This window comes from Aotus nancymaae, unplaced genomic scaffold (assembly GCF_030222135.1).
Source record: "Aotus nancymaae isolate 86718 unplaced genomic scaffold, 86718_ANA_hifiasm-v0.15.2.pri h1tg000092l, whole genome shotgun sequence".
Classification (NCBI taxonomy): Eukaryota; Metazoa; Chordata; class Mammalia; order Primates; family Aotidae; genus Aotus; species Aotus nancymaae.
Genome location: NW_026988507.1, coordinates 11,329,995 through 11,350,908, shown reverse-complemented (window position 1 = coordinate 11,350,908; position 20,914 = coordinate 11,329,995). Strand labels below are relative to the sequence as shown.

General features: G+C 33.4%; 1 protein-coding gene across 2 annotated transcripts in view; it reads right to left on the bottom strand.

Annotated features, from left to right (window-relative positions):
- Positions 1 to 20,914, bottom strand: part of CPNE8 (copine 8) — a 230,776-nt gene that overhangs the window by 170,270 nt on the left and 39,592 nt on the right. For both annotated transcript variants that reach the window (XM_012435387.3, XM_012435388.3), the window contains exon 4: positions 104 to 207. In XM_012435387.3, coding sequence (XP_012290810.1) covers positions 104 to 207 — 104 coding nt within the window. The remainder of the gene's footprint in view (positions 1 to 103; positions 208 to 20,914) is intronic.

The window sequence follows — 20,914 nt, the reverse complement described above, 5'->3', positions numbered from 1 at the left end:
TAACCTAGTACTCAGAGCAACTACAGTACGTTAGTTATATTACGTTAGTAATATTGTCTTTAAAAATCAAATTTCTCTAAATGCAAATTTTAGTAGAACTTACAAGTCAAAACGAAGATTTTCTCTTTCTTCAAAAAAGTAGTCCAGAATAAACTTTCTTACAAAATCAGGGTTTAAAGTATTATCAATTACTTCAGTTCTTCCAAACTGTGGAAAGAGAGAAAATTTAAAATTAAACTGTATGGCTTCTTATTAAAAGTACAGTACATAACATCACACAGTTCCTTTAAAAAATAAGCAATAAATATTCAAATAATAGAAATGTGTTTAGAGATCAAATCAGCTTTCTTATTTATTCAGGGAAATCAGAAAATAAGCCCTGAGTTCATTCAAAAATCAGCTTCTCCCCAAAATTCATATGACAAACAATAATGCTTCTCCCTCTCCTCTCCCTACTTGACAGTTAAATCCTCTTTTAATGAAAAGAAGCTATTTCCACCTAAAATTTAAACATATTATAAATTATTTTCCTAACCTTGTATATAAGAAGGCCAGGCAATACATATTCTTATAATTGAAGAGATTAGAGTATTCATAACCCTCTTCCTTTTTTTATACAAAACAGCCCTATATACAATACAGTTTATTAGCCATGTTTTGGGGAGAATGCTCTGAAAATCTCCTACACACATATGTCACAACAATCCATTGTTTCTGATTAATCATGTTTTAATTCTTACTATATCTAGACAGCTAAAATAAGACCTATTATTCTTGCATGTTTTTAAGCAATGTGCTGCGCTTTTGCTTAGAAAAACTAAGTTTCTTCAACTTAGGGCAAATGGAAAACAGGAAGAAATATTCCACTTCTAGTCCTCCCTCCTTTCAATGTGAAAGAAGGCCATTAGGCACTTCTCCCAAAGATAGAACACAAATATTAACTTCACATCTCTTTTCTGTCCTTGGCTTACATTCTTCCCTTCCAACTGCCATAGAATTCTAATGAGAGAATTTTAACCTTGGCTCTGAGCAACATTAGGCAATGAAGCATGCTGTCTTATCAAAGAACCAACTTCTATTAAAGTTCAATGAAATATTCTTTTTAATAGGAGAATGGAAGAACTATGTTAATCCATTAAAATGTGACGCTTTCTTAAATTGTAAGAATAAAACTATAGTACAAAATATTGATGACACAGGATTTACTAAGGCTACTGTCAACTGATCACCCCTAAAAAGAACAAATTTTCAGAGGCCTATGCCATTGGACAATGTTTTATATCATAGACCAATTATCACACAGATAAATTATAACCCAGGTCACTGGGTTATAATAACCTATATTATATTAAAATATAATATAGGAGGCACCCACCTCCTACTTCAACATTTCAATAATATTGAGATTTACCTTAAACGATAATATTAATTATAGCCACCAATTATTGAGTATTTACTTTGTTCCAAGCACTTTTCACATACTTTAAATATTTATTATAATTCAGCGGGGTAGAACTAGCCCCATCTTAGAGATAAGAAAATTGAGGCAAACAGTTTCAACCTAAGTCACTTTGGCTACAAAATCTGCATTCTTTCTAAGACTTTCCTCTATTTAAGCACAAAACACAGGCCCTGGAGAAGATCCAACAATGAGCCTATCCATTTTAATTTTCTAATTTGAAGGGAGTGGGAATAAGGGAATACACCCAAATGTCCAGGAGCTGGCAGTGCTCACGTACTTCAAGAGAACTGTACAGAGGTCAGTAAGTTAAAGTATAAAACAGAGGGACCCAGCACCCTTCCATTCTTCCTACTGGGAGGAAAGATGGGTTCCAGACCAGAACAGAGAGCACCAAAGTGGTCAATGCACAACACTCTCAAAAGAAGCTCAGCCAGTACCCATATTCCCAAGTATTTGAATTTTTAACCCAAACTCACACTCAGAGAGAATTTTTAAAAACGAAGTAAAATTTCCCAGGGTGAGCCCCATTGAGGTGCAGCCAGAAACTCCCCAGAGCCTATGAGCCCTTAAGACATACACACACCTGTTTTTCATAGAATGCTGGCTCCTCAGCAATAGGAATGGCTGAGTATACTCTGCTATCTCTAGTGAAGATAAATCTGTAGCCATTAAAATCCTGGTTTTAGCAAATCATCTATAAATTATGACCATGTCCATTATGTCTTCTAACACACAGCCCTGAAATCGCTGCTGATATCACCAGTGACCTTCATATTGTGAAATACAGTGGGCACTTCTGGCCCTCATCTTGCCAGACCTCTCAGCAGCATGTGACACAGCTGTCCACCCATTCTTTTTGGAAGCCATCTTTCCTGGCTTTTGACACCACATTCCTCTGTGTTTCTCCTGTTCTCAGACTCTCAAGCATTTAACATCTCATTGGCAGAGCTCAGTTCTAGGCACTCTTGTTCTCTCTACAGTCACTTCTTTCAAGGTTTTATTCATCTGTTCCTGGGAACAGGGAATGTATCCCTTCCAAACTTCAGGTGTTACCAATATGACAGTATTAAGAGGTAGAGCATTTAAGAAGTGATTCGGCCATGAGGGCACCTTTCTCATGAATGGAATGAAGGCCCTTATGAAAAGAGGCTTCATACGGCATTTGGCCATCCTTTGCCCTTCTGCCTTCCACCATTCCACCATGTGAGGAAACAGAAAGAATGTCCTCACCAGATGCCAGTGCCTTGATCCTGGGCTTCCCAGACTTTGGAACTGTGAGAAAATAAATTTCTCTTCTTTTTAAATTACCTGGTCTCAGGTATTGCGTTATAGCAGCACAAAACAGACCAGGATAATTTCTTTGGCTTTAAATCCCATCTACACGATAACTTCCAAAGGTATGTCATCAGCCCCTAGACCCACTTCTAAGTACAGACTCATGTATGCAACTGCTTTCTCAACTTAAATATATCCCTCAAAAGTATCATCCAAACATAAACTAATTATTTTATATCACAATCATCACCCAAATACTGGTGTTTACAATGTCTACTTCTTGTCAATAAATGCTACCACTATTCACTTGATTTTTCAGGCCATAAATGAAAGTCATCAATCTCAAGTCTTTCTTTTTAATCTGCCAATTCCTATTCATTACTACCTCATAAGTTATCGATTCTAACTCCAAAACATGCTTCACAGCTGTTCACTGCTCTCCATAGCTCCTATCATCAGCCTAATTCAAGCTTTTCCTTCCTCTCATGGTCTACCCCAAGGGCCTCCCAACTTACATCTCTGCTTCTTCTCTTGTTCTCCTTCCAATTCATCTTCTATATGACATGCAGAGTAATCTTCTGAATAATATAAACATGGCCATGTCATTTCACCAGCCTAAAAAATTTTAATGGCTTCCCATAGTACTTATAATAAAATCTTTTTTCTTTGGTCAACAAGACCCGGCTGCTATCTTCCTCTCTAACCTCATCATAGGTAGTATCCCTTCTTTCTCTCTGCTCCAGCCTCCCGGCCTTCTTGTAGGCCCTTTACACACCAAACCCTTTCACACCTCGTGGCCTTTGCACCTGCTATTTCCTCTTACCAAAATATTGTTAACCCCATTCTCGAATGGCTAACTTTTTCTCATCCATTAAGGCTCTATTTAAATGTCAGCACTCCAGCTCTAAACATCGATCTGAAAGTGATGTTTTGTTTTGTTTTGTTTTGTTTTGTTGAGACAAAGTCTTGCTTTGTCACCCAGGCTGGAGTGCAGTGGCATGATCTCGGCTCACTGCAACCTCTGCCTCCCGGGTTCAAGCAATTCTCCTGCCTCAGCCTCCTGAGTAGCTGGGATTACAGGCATGCGTGCCACCATGCCTGGCTAATTTTTGTATTTTTAGTAAAGACAGGGTTTTACCATGTTGGTTAGGCTGGTCTTCAACTCCTCATCTGCACACCTCGGACTCCCAAAGTGCTGAGATTACAGGCATGAGGCACTGAGCCCAGCCAGGTTCTCTATTCTTAAAGTCAGTCTCTCTAACAGCACCTGTCTTCCCCCTTAATAAAACTTATATTTTGGAACTGTACATTTAAGTGTTTATGTTTCCCCCACTAGACAGTAAGCTTCATGAAGGAACAGGACACAGATATGTTTCATTTACACCTGAATAAAATTGAACAAATGGTTAAATAAGGGAGATCTGAGATACATTGTTCAGAAAAAAATCAAGGAATTTTTTTAAAAGTAAATCAAGGAATTTTGGTAAAAGTATAGTATAATACCAATTTGATTAAAACATAAGCATATATATGCATATATATATATATGTGTATATATATATACAGATAAAAGTAGAATACAGTGTACCAGAATGTAACAATTATCATCTAATTTTTTAAAAATGTGTTATACATTTCTGGGTTTTCCCAATTTCTTGCAATGAGTATAATTTACTTTTAAAATCAGAAACAAACTTTCAGCCAATGTTCCTGTTTTTAATTCATTTTATTATAAAATGTGAAAACTAGAAATAATAAGAAATCTACAGATATGTTATGGCTAGTTCAGTTCATGAGAAATACACTGGTTATTTCCCAGAGACTGGAATATACTACCTATCAACAAATTATTATTTTTGACTTGAAATACAATTTATATCTTAGCTAATATCTTACACTACTCAATAAATAATTTCTAATTCTTTGGAAAATGTGAAGTTGTGTATCATTCTATGCCCATCAGAGGGGTGTAAAATTTTGAGGAAAGACAATTATAATATCTGTTGATGTTATACATCCAGAAACAGCTACATTTTAAAAGAATTTCAACTTGCGTCCTAAAAAGTTGTGTTCTGAATATCAATAATACTAGATTATCAAAAGTATCTATGAACCTAATTACAATAACCTCTGGCACAGTGTACATATACAAATATGTGGACAGCCAAGCACTTTTGCATAATGATACAGTATTAAGTTTTCATACTCTTATAATTAAAAAACTATTCTTTAATTCACCAAGTACAACAATTTCAGTTATTTGAAAAAAAAAGTATGTTAACTTAAATTTGTTAAAACCATAAAATACTTTTTCTTTTAAAACTCCAAGCAAAAAAGGAAAAACAATTCACAATCAAGTCTTTCAAAGTTTTCTTTTGTCTTATGCTTGAGCTAATCAAATAAATAGCTACTTTTCCAATTTAGGAAAAAATCTTGCAGAAAATGATAGAATAGAAATACTCCTCATTTCCAAATCAACTAATTATTAAACTACTTCAGAGAAGCAGTACTGGAAAGAACACTCAGTAACTTCATCTATTTATGGCACCAAGCAGATGAACTCTGTTTTGATAAAAATGTTCACAAAGTTTTAATGTATTATGAAGGCCCAGCACAACTACCCAGTCTCACATTCACTTGTCAACTGAAGTGAAAGTGATGAAGAAAAAAGGTCATCTGAACTACTGCACATCTTTAATTCAATTATGTTATAATTAAATCTCAGTAGCCATGATATACAGAGCATCATTTCCAAAGATTAGACAAGAGTAAATTGCGTGAGTACAGCAGGCAGAATATTCTGACATAATATTAAGATAAATTTAATCTAAAAGCCCAATTTAGGACTATACATATCCATCTTACATGAAGGATACCAAGCACACAAATACACACAGCCACACACACAAAGAAGGTTTAGATTTTCATACTCTTCCTCTTGGAAATGAAACACTGGCCTCACCAGGGAATCCATAGCTCTCTTCTAAGAGCAAGAGATACAGTTCCGTTATATAATTCATTATGCAAGCCATTTTTTTCATAATTCAATAATCTGAAACTCACTTTATTATAACAAGTAGAATACCTGAAGGCTTTATCTAGGTCTTATATTATTACAGATCAATGAGATATAGCTATAGATATAAAAAATACATGTACATACTACAGAGAGAGAGAGAGAAGTTAAATGACTTCCTTCTAATGTTCTTGGTTAAGACAAAATATTTCACATAAGCAACTGTCATTTAATTTTTAGGGTCTTCTGTTTTTAGGAACTTACCTAAATCATTAACCACCAACAAATGAATACCTACACCATGTCTCTGTAATTTTCACACATAAAATATAGAAAGAACTGAAGCCCACCAGCATTTAAAATTATCTTATAGTGTTTTAGAACTTTTCCGAAGGAAAACAAAAACTGATTCAGCTTATCCAAGAGATCCTTACTGGGAACTATGAATTAATTTTATAACATATCAGTTAGATGTTCATGTATGTGAGACAAAATATCTTTAAATGAACTGGGCAGACTATTCTAAGTTACATTATTTTAATTTAGATGGTTATCTAAATCCAATTGAAAATAAACTTGAAAAAATAAAATATATTCACACCAAACCTGAAGTATTTGAACATCTCAAAGCAGTTCACACAGATGCTCTATAAATTTTGTTGAGAATTCATTACAAAGTAAACAATAATGAATTTCATAAAATCAAAACAAACTTTTGATCGATTATCTTTAAAAATCTTCCAAAGCAATAATTCTTAGATTTTTGAGAATTATTAAATTCCATTGTTCCCTTTGTAAAAGTTTTATAATACTTTCTCTTTTTCCTGGAAGTACTGCATAAAATATAATCTTTAGGCATAGTTTGAGCACTAATATTTTCAAATTATCAATGCTTATTTTTGTTAGTTTTATTTAATTTTGTACTAAGAATTTTACAGGAAAACAAGAAACACTGCAAAACTAAGCCTGAAAATTATTTTCATTCGTGAGTGATCAGAACAAACTTTTACTCTGCCAATGACAAATTAGGTTGTTTTACACCAACTCTTCCCCTGAGAACAATTAGAAAAGGTGGACAAAATGGTGTTAAAAATCATTTTGGAAGTGCCAGAGACTTAACAAAATTTATGGAACAATAAAACATGGAGAAAAGAGAGGCTAGCAGAGAAGCTATAAAGGCTCTTTTTGAAAAAATGAAAAGGCCAAACTAGGCAGGGGTTTTAAAAGTGTATGTGTATTTTCACTCTATATTTCTTTCCTTCCATTTTTTAATATGGCTAAATTAAAAATGAGAAAGAAAAATTAAAAAAGAAAAAATAAGTCAACAAAGGGCTGGGATCCCAAAGGGCTAGAACTGAGATGGACGAATCAGAACAAGCCTCAGGAGTAATGAAAACCAGACTAGAGTCATTCGAATGTTAAAAGAATCAAGGTGACTTTTTACCAGCCTTTCTAAATCTTCAGAAGTAAAAGTAAACCCACTCTAGAAAAATACAAAATCATTCAAACCTTCAAATTACCTCTAATTTGTCATACACCATATGCAGCAGTTATCATCAGAAATGAGAACTTCTGCTTCCAGCTCTATGTAGTAGATCACAGTAGCATGTAGCAGATCAAGATCTCAAATAAACTTAACATTATACCTCAAAGAACTAAAAGAAAAAAGAAAAAACTAAGACCAAAGTCTGTAGAAAAAAGAAAAAATAAAGATCAGAGAAGAATAAACAAAATAGAGACTAGAAAGACAATAGAAAAGATGAATAAAACTAAGAACTGATTTTTTGAAAAGGTAAACAAACTTGACAAACCTTTAGTCAGACAGAAAAAAAAGAGAAAACAAATACGTAAATTCAGAAATGAAAGACGAGACATTATAACTGATACCACAGAAATACAAACAATCATAAAAGACTACTATAAACAATTAGGTACCTACAAATTTGATAACCTAGATAAAATGAATATATTCACAGAAACATACGACCCACAAAGACTGAATAAAAAAAAAGATAGAAAACCTAAACAAGCAAATAATGAGTAAAAAGTTTAAATCAATAACAATAATAAATCCCATCAAAGGGAAAACAAGGCTCACATAGAATTCTACCAAATATTTAACGAAAAAATACACATTGATTATCCCGTATCTGAAATGCTTGGAACAAGAAGTGTTTCAGATTTCAGAATTTTTCAAATTTTGGAATATTGCATATACATATTAAGATATCTTGGGAATGGGACCCAAGTTTAAACATGAATCGCCTTTGTTTTATGCTTTAGTATGTGTCTCATTTATGCATCAGTGTATGTCTTATATACATATGCTGAAGGCAATCTTATACAATATCTTTAATAATTTTGTTCACGAAACAAAGTTTTGATCGCATTTTACTGTGACCCATCAGATGAGGTCACATGTAAAATTTTCCACTTGTGGCATTATGCCAACACTCAGAAAGTTTCAAATTTTGGAGCATTTTGGATTTTGAGCTTTCAGATTAGGGAGAATCAGTATGTAATACCAATCCTTCTCAAACTCTTCCAAAAATTGAAGAAAAGGGAATGCTTCCAAACTCTTTACAAGTCCAGCATTACCCTGTGTGATGGGTTAATACTGAGTGTCAACTTGGTTGGATTGAAAGATCCAAAGTATTATTTCTGGGTGTGTCTGTGAGGGTGTTGCCAAAGGAGATTAACATTCGAGTCAGTGAACTGGGAGAGGCAGGCTCACCCTCAACCTGGGTGAACACCATCTAATCAGCTGCCAGCACTGAGAGAATAAAGCAGGCAGGAGAAGATGGAAAAGCAGACTTGCCGAGTCTTCTGGTCTTCGTCTTTTTCTCATGCTGGATGCTTTCTCCTCTCAAACATCACACTCCAAGGTCTTCAGTTTTTGGACTCTTGTACTTAAACCAGTGGTAAGTGGTGTGCCAGGGGCTCTCAGCACTGTTGGTTTCCCTGCTTTTGAAGTTTTGGGATTGGACTGGCCTCCTTGCTCCTCAGCTTGCAGATGGCCATTTGTGGGACTTCACCTGGTGACTGTGTAAGTCAATACTCCTTAAAAAACTCCCCTTTATACATACATCTATCCTATCACTCTGTTCCCCTAGAGAATCCTGACTCATATACCCTGATACCAAAGCCAGACAAAAACATTGTAAGAAAAGAAAACTACAGGCAGCTATCTCTGATGATCACAGGTGCAAAAATCTTTAACAATATACTAACAGCGTGAATTCAACAGCACATTAAAAGGATCATTTATCATGATAAATGAGATTTATCCCTGGGATGCAAGGATGGTTCAACATACAGAACTCCATAAAGATGATATGCTACATTAACACAACTAAATATAAAAACCCTATGATCGCCTCAATGGATGCCAAAAAGGCTTTTAACAAAATTCAAGAATGTTTGCAGATAAAAATTCAAAACAAGTTTTAAAGAATATACAATAAAAGACATATATGGAAAGCCCACAGCTAACATCATACTGAAAGCTTTTCCTCTAATTTAGGAACAAGACAAGGATGCTCAATCTCACACTTCTACTCAACATAGGACTGCAAATTCTAGCTAGAGCAATTAGACAAGAAAAAGAAATAAAAGACATGCAAATTGGAATAGAAGAAGTGAAACTGTTTCTATTTGCTAATGATGCTATCTTATATAGAGAAAGTTCTAAAGACTCCACCAATAAACTGATTCAACTGATAAAGTCAGTAAAGTTACAGGATACAAAATCAACACACAAAAATCAACAGTGCTTCTTTACATTAACAACAAATTACCTGAAAAAGAAATTAAGAAAATCCCATTCACAATAACATGAAAAAAACCACACACAAAATACTTAGGAGTAAATTTAACCAAAAAGGTGAAAAATCCAACACAACACTAATGAAAGAAATAATTATGACACAAATAAATGCTAAACTATTCTACGATCATGGATTGAAAATTCAATATAGTTAAAACAGCCATATTACCTAAGTGATCCAATCTCTATCAAAATTCCAAGTCATTTTTCACAATCCTAAATTTCATATAGAACCACAAAAGATCCCATATAGCCAAGTAACATTGAGACAAAAAGAACAAAGATGAAGGCATCACACCACTTGACTTCAAAATCAATTAAAATGCTATAGTTACCAACACAGCATGTTATTGGCATAACAACATACAATGACCAATGAAGCAGGAGAGTCCAGAAATAAATCCATGCACTTACAATACAGAATGTGGAAAGGGGAGATGTTGATCTAAGTGTACAAAATCTCAGTTAGACAGGAGGAATAAGTTTTAATGATCTACCGTAGAAAAAGGTGACTATAATAATGGTGTACTGTGTATTTCAAAATTGCTGAGAAGATTTTAAATGTTTTCACCACAAAAAGAATAATAAGTAGGTGAGTTGCTGGATTTCTTAAACAACTTGATTTAGCTATTCCATTATGTAACTATTCCATTATGTAAACATATCAAAATATCAAATTGCATCCCATAAACATATAATATACAATTATCATTTGTCAATTAAAAGCTAAAACAAAAACTCCAAAATTCAATGAAACAACTAAAAAGGAAAGAGGTAAAAAGGGGCCAAAGAACAAACAAACAACTGACAAGCCTTTACCTAAACTGATTATAAAAAAGAGAAATCACAAATCAATAAAATCATAAAGAAAAGAGAAGACATTCTAAGTGATGCTACAGGAATAAAAAAGATCGTAAGGAACTATGATGAACAACTTTAGCCAACAAATTATATAACCTAGAAGAAATGAATAAATTCCAAGAAATATATAACCTACTAAGACTGAATCATGAAAAGACAGGAAACTTGAACAGACCAATAATGAATAAGAGATTGAAGCAGTAATCAACAACCTCAAAAGCAGTAATCAAAATGAAAAGCCTAGGACTTGATGGCTTCTCTGATGAATGCTACCAAACATTTAAACAAGAATCAATATCAATCTTTCTTAAACTCTTCCCAAAATATTAAGAAAAAGAAACACCTTCAGACTCATCTTATTAAGCCGGCATTATCGTCATACCAAAGTCAGACAAGGGCACAACTAGAAAAGAAAATTATAGGCCAATATCCTTGGAGAATACGGATGTAAAAATGCTCAACAAAATACAAATAGACCAAATTCAACAGCACATTAAAAGGATCATCCTCATCTATAATCCTCACTAGCTATACACCTGGTGTCACCAACTAATGGCAGAATCTTAGATTTTTCTTAGTTTTCCTATAATATTCTGAATTGATAAAATAAATTTGATAGTAATGTTTTAAAATTTTTCAAAATGCCTACTTAAAATTGAAGTTTTTTAAAATGCCCATAAAATAAAAATACAAATAAGTTGGACATTGTTCCGTACTTCATGTTCCACTGCAAGAAACTGATCATCATATTTAAAACTTGGGAGAAGACAGCTACTATATCAATGATTAACAGTAAAATAAAATTTTATGCTGTATTTTTTCAATATACATGTACTATCACAAAATCTTATGTTGTGATTTTTCTTTAAAACTTTAAATGCATCACATTTAAGGGAAATTGTGACTGCATAAGGTTTCTAACTGGACTATACTATGAGTATCAGGGTTTTATATTATGGTAAAAAATAAATGATCTTAATTTGGAAATATAATTATGAGAGTGGATGTTTACCTTAATCTTATTGTGTTTTTCTTAATTTTCGAAATAATGGGCTAGCAAACCTGTATTGGCAACCTTCAAACTTTTCCTTCAAATGTTACTGATTCATATAGCAAAACCCTGTCAAACACTGGTTTAACATATATAAATGTCAACAAAATATATCAGTACTATTCATGCCAATGAAGCCTTTCTACAAGAAAGAGATATACCTAATTAAAGTCACAGATATAACTCAAATAATTCATATTTTATTTTGTAATATATTCAGCAGTACATAAATATGTTGACTATAAACCATAGATTGCAGTCATTGTTTACTGATTGGCTTAAGGATGGGACTTTCACTTCCAGAAATATGGAGCTGTTTCTCTATTTTTATAGTTATTTCTTTACATTATCAATGTAGATATTCTGGTTGTAATAATGTACTAGAGTTTTTAAGATATTACCATTCGTGGAAAGTGAGTAAACAGGACATAGGATTTCTCTGTATTATTTCTTATGTAAGGACAAATACAAATCAAAAATGAAAAATAAGGGGCTTAATTCTCCCTGTTGATAATAAGATAAAGTATTTCACTCCCTCCTTTTATTCAGAGCACTTACTTTGGAAAACATGTAATTACAAGTAGTTTCTCTCTTTGAAATGTATATAAATCCTTTTGAAAACTCTGGTCAGATTTATGATCCAAGAAAGTCTTTCTCAAGAACATAGGAGCCATCTTTATATAATGCAAACATAAAAATAAACTGCACCTCTGTCTCTCAGTTTCTGTGGGAAAGTATGAGCCTAATGTTGGTACAGTCATTGTTCTAAGTTGCAAAACTATGTCTTGTCCTACAGACAGGAAGTTTGTTTTTCTCTGACATATAGCCAATTTCCTAACATAGATGGTTATGATGCAGGTCAGGAGAGCCTCCAAACCGGGGCTTAGCCTAGGAGGGTTCTTGGCTTCACCCAGAAAAGAATGCAAGGGCGAGCTGGTGATGTTAAACAGCAACTTTTATTGAAGTGTCAGTGTACATCAGCAGCAGAGTTACTGCTCTTTGCAAGCAGGGTTACCCCATAGGCAGTGTGCCAAAGTAGCAGCTCAAAGGTGCTTCTGCAGTCATATTTATACTCCCTTTTAACTACATGCAAATTAAGGATCAGGTTATGCAGAAATTTCTAGGAAAAGGTTGGAAACGTCTAGATCATCAGGCTGTTGCCATGGAAAGGGGAAATAAATTCCAGGTGTTCTCATGGCAATGATAAACGGACATGGCACAGTGGTAGACATCTTATGTAAAGCTGCTTCCACACCAGCCCTGTTTTTGCTAGTCCTTAATTTGGTCTGGTGTCCAAGCCCCACCTCTGGAGTTGAGTCCCAACTCCCACCTCAGTTACACTATGAGCAAATGAGATTTTTTCCTGTGATACAAGAATGATTCAAAAAAAGCAAATCAATTAATACAATATGCAATAAAACAGATTAAAAGATAAAATAAGATGACCATCTCAACAGACACAGAAAAAGCACTGAACAAAATTCTACAACCTTTCATGAGGAAAATACTTAATAAAAAAATAGAAAGGCTTTACCTATACACAATAAAAGCCATATACATAAAGCATACAGCTAACATTATACTCAATGGTGAAAAACTGAAAGCTTTTCTCCCAAAACCAGGAAAAAGGCAAGGATGACAATTATCACAACTTCCAATCAACATAGTATAAAAATCCTAGCCAGAGCAATTAGGCATGAAAAAGAAATAAAAGGTTTCCAAATCAAAACGGAGGAAGTAAAATTATCTTTGTTTCCAAGTGACCTTAAACTTAAAAAAAAAAATCTCAAAGCCTCCACAGAAACTGTTAGAAATAATAAACACATTCATAAGTTACAGATATAAACTCAATATACAAAAACCAGTTATGCTTTTATACATCAGCAATGAACCATTCAAAAGGAACCCTAAGAAACAATTTCCAATAGAATCAAAAAGAATAAAATACTCAGGAATAAACTAAACTAAGAAGGTAAAAGACCTGTACACTGAATACAAAAAGTCGATGAAAGGAATAAGAAAGGCAAAAAGAAATGGGAAAACCTCTCATGTTAATGGATTGAAAGATATAATATTATCAAAATAATCATACTACCCAAAGTGATCTTGATCTTTGATTCAATGTAATAATTATCAAAATCCTAATGACATTTTTTACAAAAAATAGACAAAACAATTTTAAAATTTATATGGAACCACAAAAGATCCTGAACAGCTAAAGCAATCTTAAAAAGGAATAGAGCTCAAGGTATCACACTTCTTGATTTCAAAATATACTAAAAAGCTATAGTCATTAAAATAGCACAGTACTGATACAACAACAGCCAAATGGATCTTTGGAGTAGAAGAGAGAGCACATACATAATGTCACACATAGATGTTTAACTGCTCTTCAACATGGGTGTCAATGGAGAAAAGATCATTTATTCCACAGATGGCATAGAAAAATGTGATATTCATATGCAAATGAATAAAACTGGCCACTTATCCTACACCATACACAAAAGGCTAATCAAAATGAATTACAGACATAAATGTAAGATGTGGAACTGTATAACTCCTAGAAGAAAACACTGGGTAAGAGTTTCATGAAATTTGTCTTGGGCCATGAATTTTTTATCATAACACCAAAAACACAAGCAGCGAACACAAAATTAGACAAGTGGGATTAACTCAAATTAAAAAGCTTTTATAGAGCAAAGGAAAGCAGAGTCAAAAGGCATCATAAAGAAAGAAAAAATATTTGTGTCCATCTGATAAAGGATTAACAACCAAAATATACAAAGAAATCTGAAACTCAGCAGCAAAAAACAAATAATTAAAAAATAGGCCAAAAAATTCTTGAATGAGTATTTCTCCAAAGAAGATACACAAATGGTCAAAAGTATATGAAAAGATGTTCAACATCACTAGTCACTGGAGAATTATAAATTGAAGCTTCACTGAGATATTGCCTCATTCCTGTTAGAATGGCTATTAAAAAACAAAAGAATTGTTGTTGAGGATATGAAGAGATTAGAGCATTTATGCACTATCAGTGGAATTGTAAAACGGTGCAGCCATTATGGAGAACAGTATGAAAGTTCCTAAAAAATTAAAAATATAATTATTATGTGATCCAGCAATCCCACTTTTGAGTATAAATCTAAAAGAACTGAAATAATAATCTTAGAGATACATCTGCACTCCTATGTTCATTCAGCATTATTCACCATAGTCTACATACCATGGGACATGATCCAGCCTTTAAAAGGAAGGAAATCCTGCCATTTGTAACAATGTGGATGTATCTGGAAGACATTATGCCAAGTGAAATAAACCAGACACAGAAGGACAGATACTACATAATACCACTTGTATGATGAATTTAAAATAATTAAATTCATAGAAGAAAAAAATAGAAGAGTGGTTGTCAGCAGTTGAAGGGAGGGGAACCGGGAAGAATTAGTCAAAGAGTATTACGTTTTGGTTATGAAAAACGAGTAAGTCCCAGAGATCTACTGTACAGCATGGTGCCTATGCTTAACTATACTGTATCTCATACTTAAAAATCTACTAAAAGGGTAGATATTATGTTAAGTGTTCTTATTACAAAAAATAATGTGGCATATATACAATGGAATATTATTCAGCCTTACAAAAGAAGGTAATCCTGCCATATGTAGCAACATTGATAAACCTGGAGGACATTATATTAACTGAAATAAACAAGTCACAGAAGGACAAATACCGTATAATTCCGATTATATGAGGCATCTAAAATAGTCAAACTTATAGAAACAGCACAGAATGGTGGATGCCATTGGCTGGTGGGGAGAGAAAAATGGAGAGTTGTTGTTCAATGGGTATAAAGTTTTAGTTATGCAAGATGAGTAACTTCTATGCCAACAGTTAATAATACTGTATTGTACACGTAAAAATTTTTAAAGGTCATACATTAAGTGTTCTTATCACAAAAAAACAAAGAAAATCAAAGCAAATCAGAAGGAATATTAAACTACTTATTAAACTTTCAAACACAAAAAAATTTGAAACATTCAAAGAACACATGACCTATTCAGAATATCAATCTTGAATGACTAATACCATGATACAGTCTAGTAAAAGTACTTAGTATCATTAAAACAAGAAAAATAATCCACTAGCCATTCAGGAAGAATGAGTATATGACTTAAAATTATATTTTCCATCAAACTTTTTGTCAGAAATGCTTTTTGACAGAATAAAAGTGCAATAATATATTAAATATATGCAAGGAAGGAAAATGTGATCAGAAGATTTTACGTTCTTCAAATATAAAGGACACAAATTGTTATCAACATGCAAGAATGAGGGAAAAATATTGTTCCTATGAACTTTTCTAAGGAATCTACTAAAGATTGATTTTTTAACCCAATTACTAGAGAAATATTGACATGTAGAGTAGTGATGAGCATTACTTACAGAACTAAGACTAAATTATGGCTGAAAGAGATAAAATGAAGTATGAATGGCAATATAATCTGCTATGTTGGTATAGCATAACATTATTCCAACTAATACATGAAAATCTCCAATGATCTAGGCACTAAGCATCAAAGAATACTAATATCATGAAAGATTGAAAACAAGACATAATTTGCTTTCTAATGGAAGTTCATACAACCATCAATAGATTTGTTAAAGGAACTGAATCTCTATTCAACCTTCAGATTCAATTTGACAAACTGCAGAAATACAAAGAACAGAAAAAACATAATGAAATGTACCGTAAGCACACAGTCAACAAGATCCTGACTGTGTAACTATAGGTCAAACTAGATTGTTAGCATTATATATATATATAAACTATATATATGCTATATAATTATATATTTATATATAACTTATTTATTTATAAGCATTATGTATTTCACCTTTATAATCCTGAGGATTAGATGGGTAGAAACATATCAATTTAATTCCCTGATTCTGGTTATTATATTATGGTTATGAAGGAGCATATATTTTATGTAAATAAAGCATTCAGATGTCATTGGGCATCATGACAGCACTTATTCTCAAACGGTTTCAAGGGAAGAAATCCTTTATACTATATTTGCACCTTTTCTGTAAATTTGACATAGTTACAAATTAAAAAGAAAACTTTGAATATGGAAGGTAACAGAAGTATAACACAACAAACTTGGATATAATTAAAGCCTCTCAAAAGAGAATTTTTAGCCTAAAATGCATATCTTAGAAAAGTGACTGACAATAACTGTTAAGCTGTTGTTCTCAAGAACTTAGAAGAGTAAGACTGAGTGCAATGATAAAGTGCTTATAATCCCAGCACTTTGGAAGGCCGAGTCAGGTGGATCACTTGAGGTCAGGAGTTCAAGACCAGCCTGACTAACATGGCAAAACAATGTCTCTACCAAAAATACAAAAATTTGCCAGGCCTGGTAGCACACACCTGTAGTCCCAACTACTTGGTAGGCTGAGCAATGAGAATCACTTCTCATTGTTCTCAGGAGGTGGAGGCTGCAGTGAGCCAAGATCATGCCACTGCACTCCAGCCTGGACAAGAGAATGAGACTCTGTCTCAAAAAAGAAATAAAAGATCAAATTAAATCCAAAAATGAGAAAAAAAAATTAGTTGCAATAACCAATGACAGGTTTTTAATTAGAGATAACCAACAAAGGCAAAAATTGATTCTTGAAAAGACTAATAATTAATAAACCTCTACCAAGAAGGACCAAAAAAACCCCACAAATTATTAATATAAGAAGGTAAAAAGTGGACATCATTAGAGATCCTACAGAAATTACACATATTATAAGTGTGTATTACAAGCAGCATTATGCCAATAAATTGAAAATTTAGGCGAAATGGACAAATTCCGGAAAAATCATGGCACACAAAACTGACAGAAGAAGAAATTAAAATTCGAAGTAGACATATATACAACAAAGATATTGAATCTGATATTAAAACCTCCTATAATGAAATGTCCAGACTTTGAATGTTTTAGCAGCAAATTTTTTCAAACATTTAACTAAAATATAACACAAATCTTATTCATATTCCTTCAAAGAGAAAAGAGAAAATACTTTCAAACATAAGTAATAAGGCTTGACTAATCTTAACAAAAGCTACAAGTTTATAACAAACAAGGAAATTTATAGATCAGTATTATTTGTAACAGAAGCAAAATTCTAACAAATAGTAGCAAAGCCTGGCAAACCATATATTTAAAAGATAATACATCATTCATTGAGTGGGAAACATTACAGAAATATGTGTTTTAGCACTGAAAATCAAGCACGTATTTCACCTTACTGACAAAATTAAAATCATATAATTATCTGAATAGATGCAAACGCATGAAAATTTTACCAATGGGATCAATAACAAGAATGCCTCCTGTCACCACTTTTACTCAACACTTTACAAGAGACCCCTGTCAGTACAGTAAGTATCACGATTAGAAAAGAAAAAACTTTTAGCTTATGAAAAAGAAAATTTAAATCCACAAACTTTTTTTTTTTTTTTTTGAGACAGAGTCTTTCTCTGTTGCCAGGCACCAGGCTGGAGTGCAGTGGCACAATCTCGGCTCACCGCAACCTCCGCCTCCTGGTTTCAAGCAATTTTCCTGCCTCAGCCTCCTGAGTAGCTGGGACCACAGGCACGCGCCACCACGCCCAGCTAATTTTTGTATTTTTTAGTAAAGACTGGGTTTCACCATGGTCTTGATCTCTTAACCTCGTGATCCGCCCGCCTCGGCCTCCCAAAGTGCTGGGATTACAGGCCTGAGGCACTGTGCATGGCCCACAAACTATTTTTGGTAAATAAATTGTGCAAGGTCATTTCAGACTTACTATCCAAAAAATAAATTATATTTTATATACCACAATAAAAGTTAAAAATGATAAGCTACATCAGCATTAAAAATATCATAACTGGGGTAAATACAAATATAGACATACAAGACCTCTACATAGAAAATTATAAACCATTACTGACAAAAACTAAAGAAAAGTTAAATAAGTAGAGGGCCATCCATATCCGTGAATTACAAGGCACGCTTTTTTACAGATTTCAGCTCTCTTCAGTTGATCTGTAGTTTCAATGCAATTTCAGATCTCATAGTGTGTATGTGGATGTGTGTGGATGTGGATGTATAAATTGAGAAGCAGATTCTAAAATTTCTGTGGAGCTGTGCTAAGATATCCTAGAAACAGAGTTCGAGAACTATGGCCCATAGGCCAAATCTGGCCTGCTGCTGGTTTTTGTAAGTTTTACTGAAGCATAGCCCTATCATCATCCATTTATGTACCATTGATGGCTGCTTTTATGCTACAGTAGCTACAGAGACTACAAGGCCCATCTAGCCTAAAATCTTTGCCCTGGCTCCTATTTACACTTAACCCTTTTAAAAAAAAAAAAAAAAAAGTCAGGCCCCTAGCCAAGAATATCCTAAAGGAGAAGAAAAAAGAACTACAAAGTTCAGACAGCCAGAACTAGTTATTAAAACAGCATGGAATTACCCAAGAGAATACTCGACAAGGTCTTCACATATACAGTTATTTTATTTATAATAAAGGTGATATAATTGTGCAGTGGAGAAAGACGATCCCATCAACAAATGTTCCTGAGTCAATTAGACACTATATGGCATCAAAGTAAATTCATCTCAAACCATACACAAAAGTTAATCCCAGAGGAACTGTAGGTCTAAACATGGAAGATAAAACAATAAAACGTCTAAAAGATAACACTGGGAAATATCATCATGGCCTTCAAAGAAAGATTTTCTTAAAGAGAACAAAAGCACAGATCATAAAGGATCTGTTATGATTATAAAGGATCATATTGCTATGTTGGATTAAATTAAAATTGTCAACTTTTGTTCATCAAAATACACTGTTTGGAGAACAGAGAGCCACACTCTACAAGGAGAGAAGATACTTGCAAGATATGCAAGCAACAAGGAATTCCTGTCCTGAAGATGTAACTCCTGAAAATTAGTAAGAAAATAGACAACACTTCTTAAAAGAGGATAGCCAAATGGCCATTAAACCTACCTAAGCGTTCTGAAGCATATTAATCATCAGGAAGTTAAAACGAAAACAAAAAACAAGATGTCTTTACCCACTAACCAGAATGGAAATATTTTTAAAACTGGCAATACAAAGTATTGGCGAGGAAGTACAGCAGGTGGCAGATGGAAAGTTCTGGAAAACCATTTGGCAGTATCTACTGAAGATGAAAATATGCATTCCCCCTATGGCTCAGAAATTTCACTCCTACATATATTAGGAATAAGTGAATATAAGACCCAAAAACTATGTTCAAGAATATTCTAAACAGATAATAATATTCAATAACTGGGAACAAGCCAAAAATCTGTCCAAAGTATAATGGATAAGTAAATTAGGGCATATTCATAAAATAGAGAACCATGCAGCAACGGACATGAACAACCTGTTGCCACAGGCATGGATAGAGCTCACTGAAAGAAATGACACAATTAAGTATATACTATATGATTCGATGTATGTAAGGCTTAAAAATGGGCAAAACTATCCAGTAAGGTTAGAAGTCAGAATGATAGATCAATTTAAGAGGAGGGAAGGAGCACAGTCAAAATTCCTAGACTTCTAGCAATGTTCTCTTTCTTGATCTGGATGGTGGTTACATGGGTGTGTTTACTTCTAATTCATTGTGCTGTATAATTTGTGCCCTTCATTTGGATGTTTTATTTTGATTTTTTAAAAGTATATTAAAAATGGGACAGAAAAAATAATTTAAGAGATCAAAATATTCTGGATTTGTTTCTCAGCTAACAACCAGAAAAGTTCTTTCTAAAGTGTGTTTCTTGTTCAGTTGAACACATGATATGCAGCGCTAATAGATTTCAATTGAGTTTTATAAACTACTGGTAACTTTTGTTAAACCACGACTTCTACTTATCTATATCCAGGAATATTTGTAAAAACTATTTTATGTCCTTTTCTGAACAGAAAGATTCCAATGCCAATCTGCAGATCTCTTTCCAAAACTGGTATTGCTGACATTGGAAATCCAAATGGATTAATACAATACAGTATTTGTCTTAGTAACACACAACATATTTTTGCTAAAATATTAATGGCCACATATTTCATAGAATAGTTTGGCTTTACTAAGTTCTTTCAACCACATGCCACACAACTGTTTTTACAAGAACACAGCAAATGTCTTCTGTTAATGTCCCCTCAATCACAGAAAGTCTTTGCACATATTGTGAGACTCCCTCCAACATCTACTAAAAAAAATGCAACTGCTGTAGATTGAATGCACAGTAGTATAGTGCAATTCAACTCTTTTCTAAAAGAGAGAAAAGAAAACAAAATCAGCTGTTCTGCAACATGCGCTCAATAGTGAAGAAAGTATCAGTAGCCATGCAGAACCCTTAACGG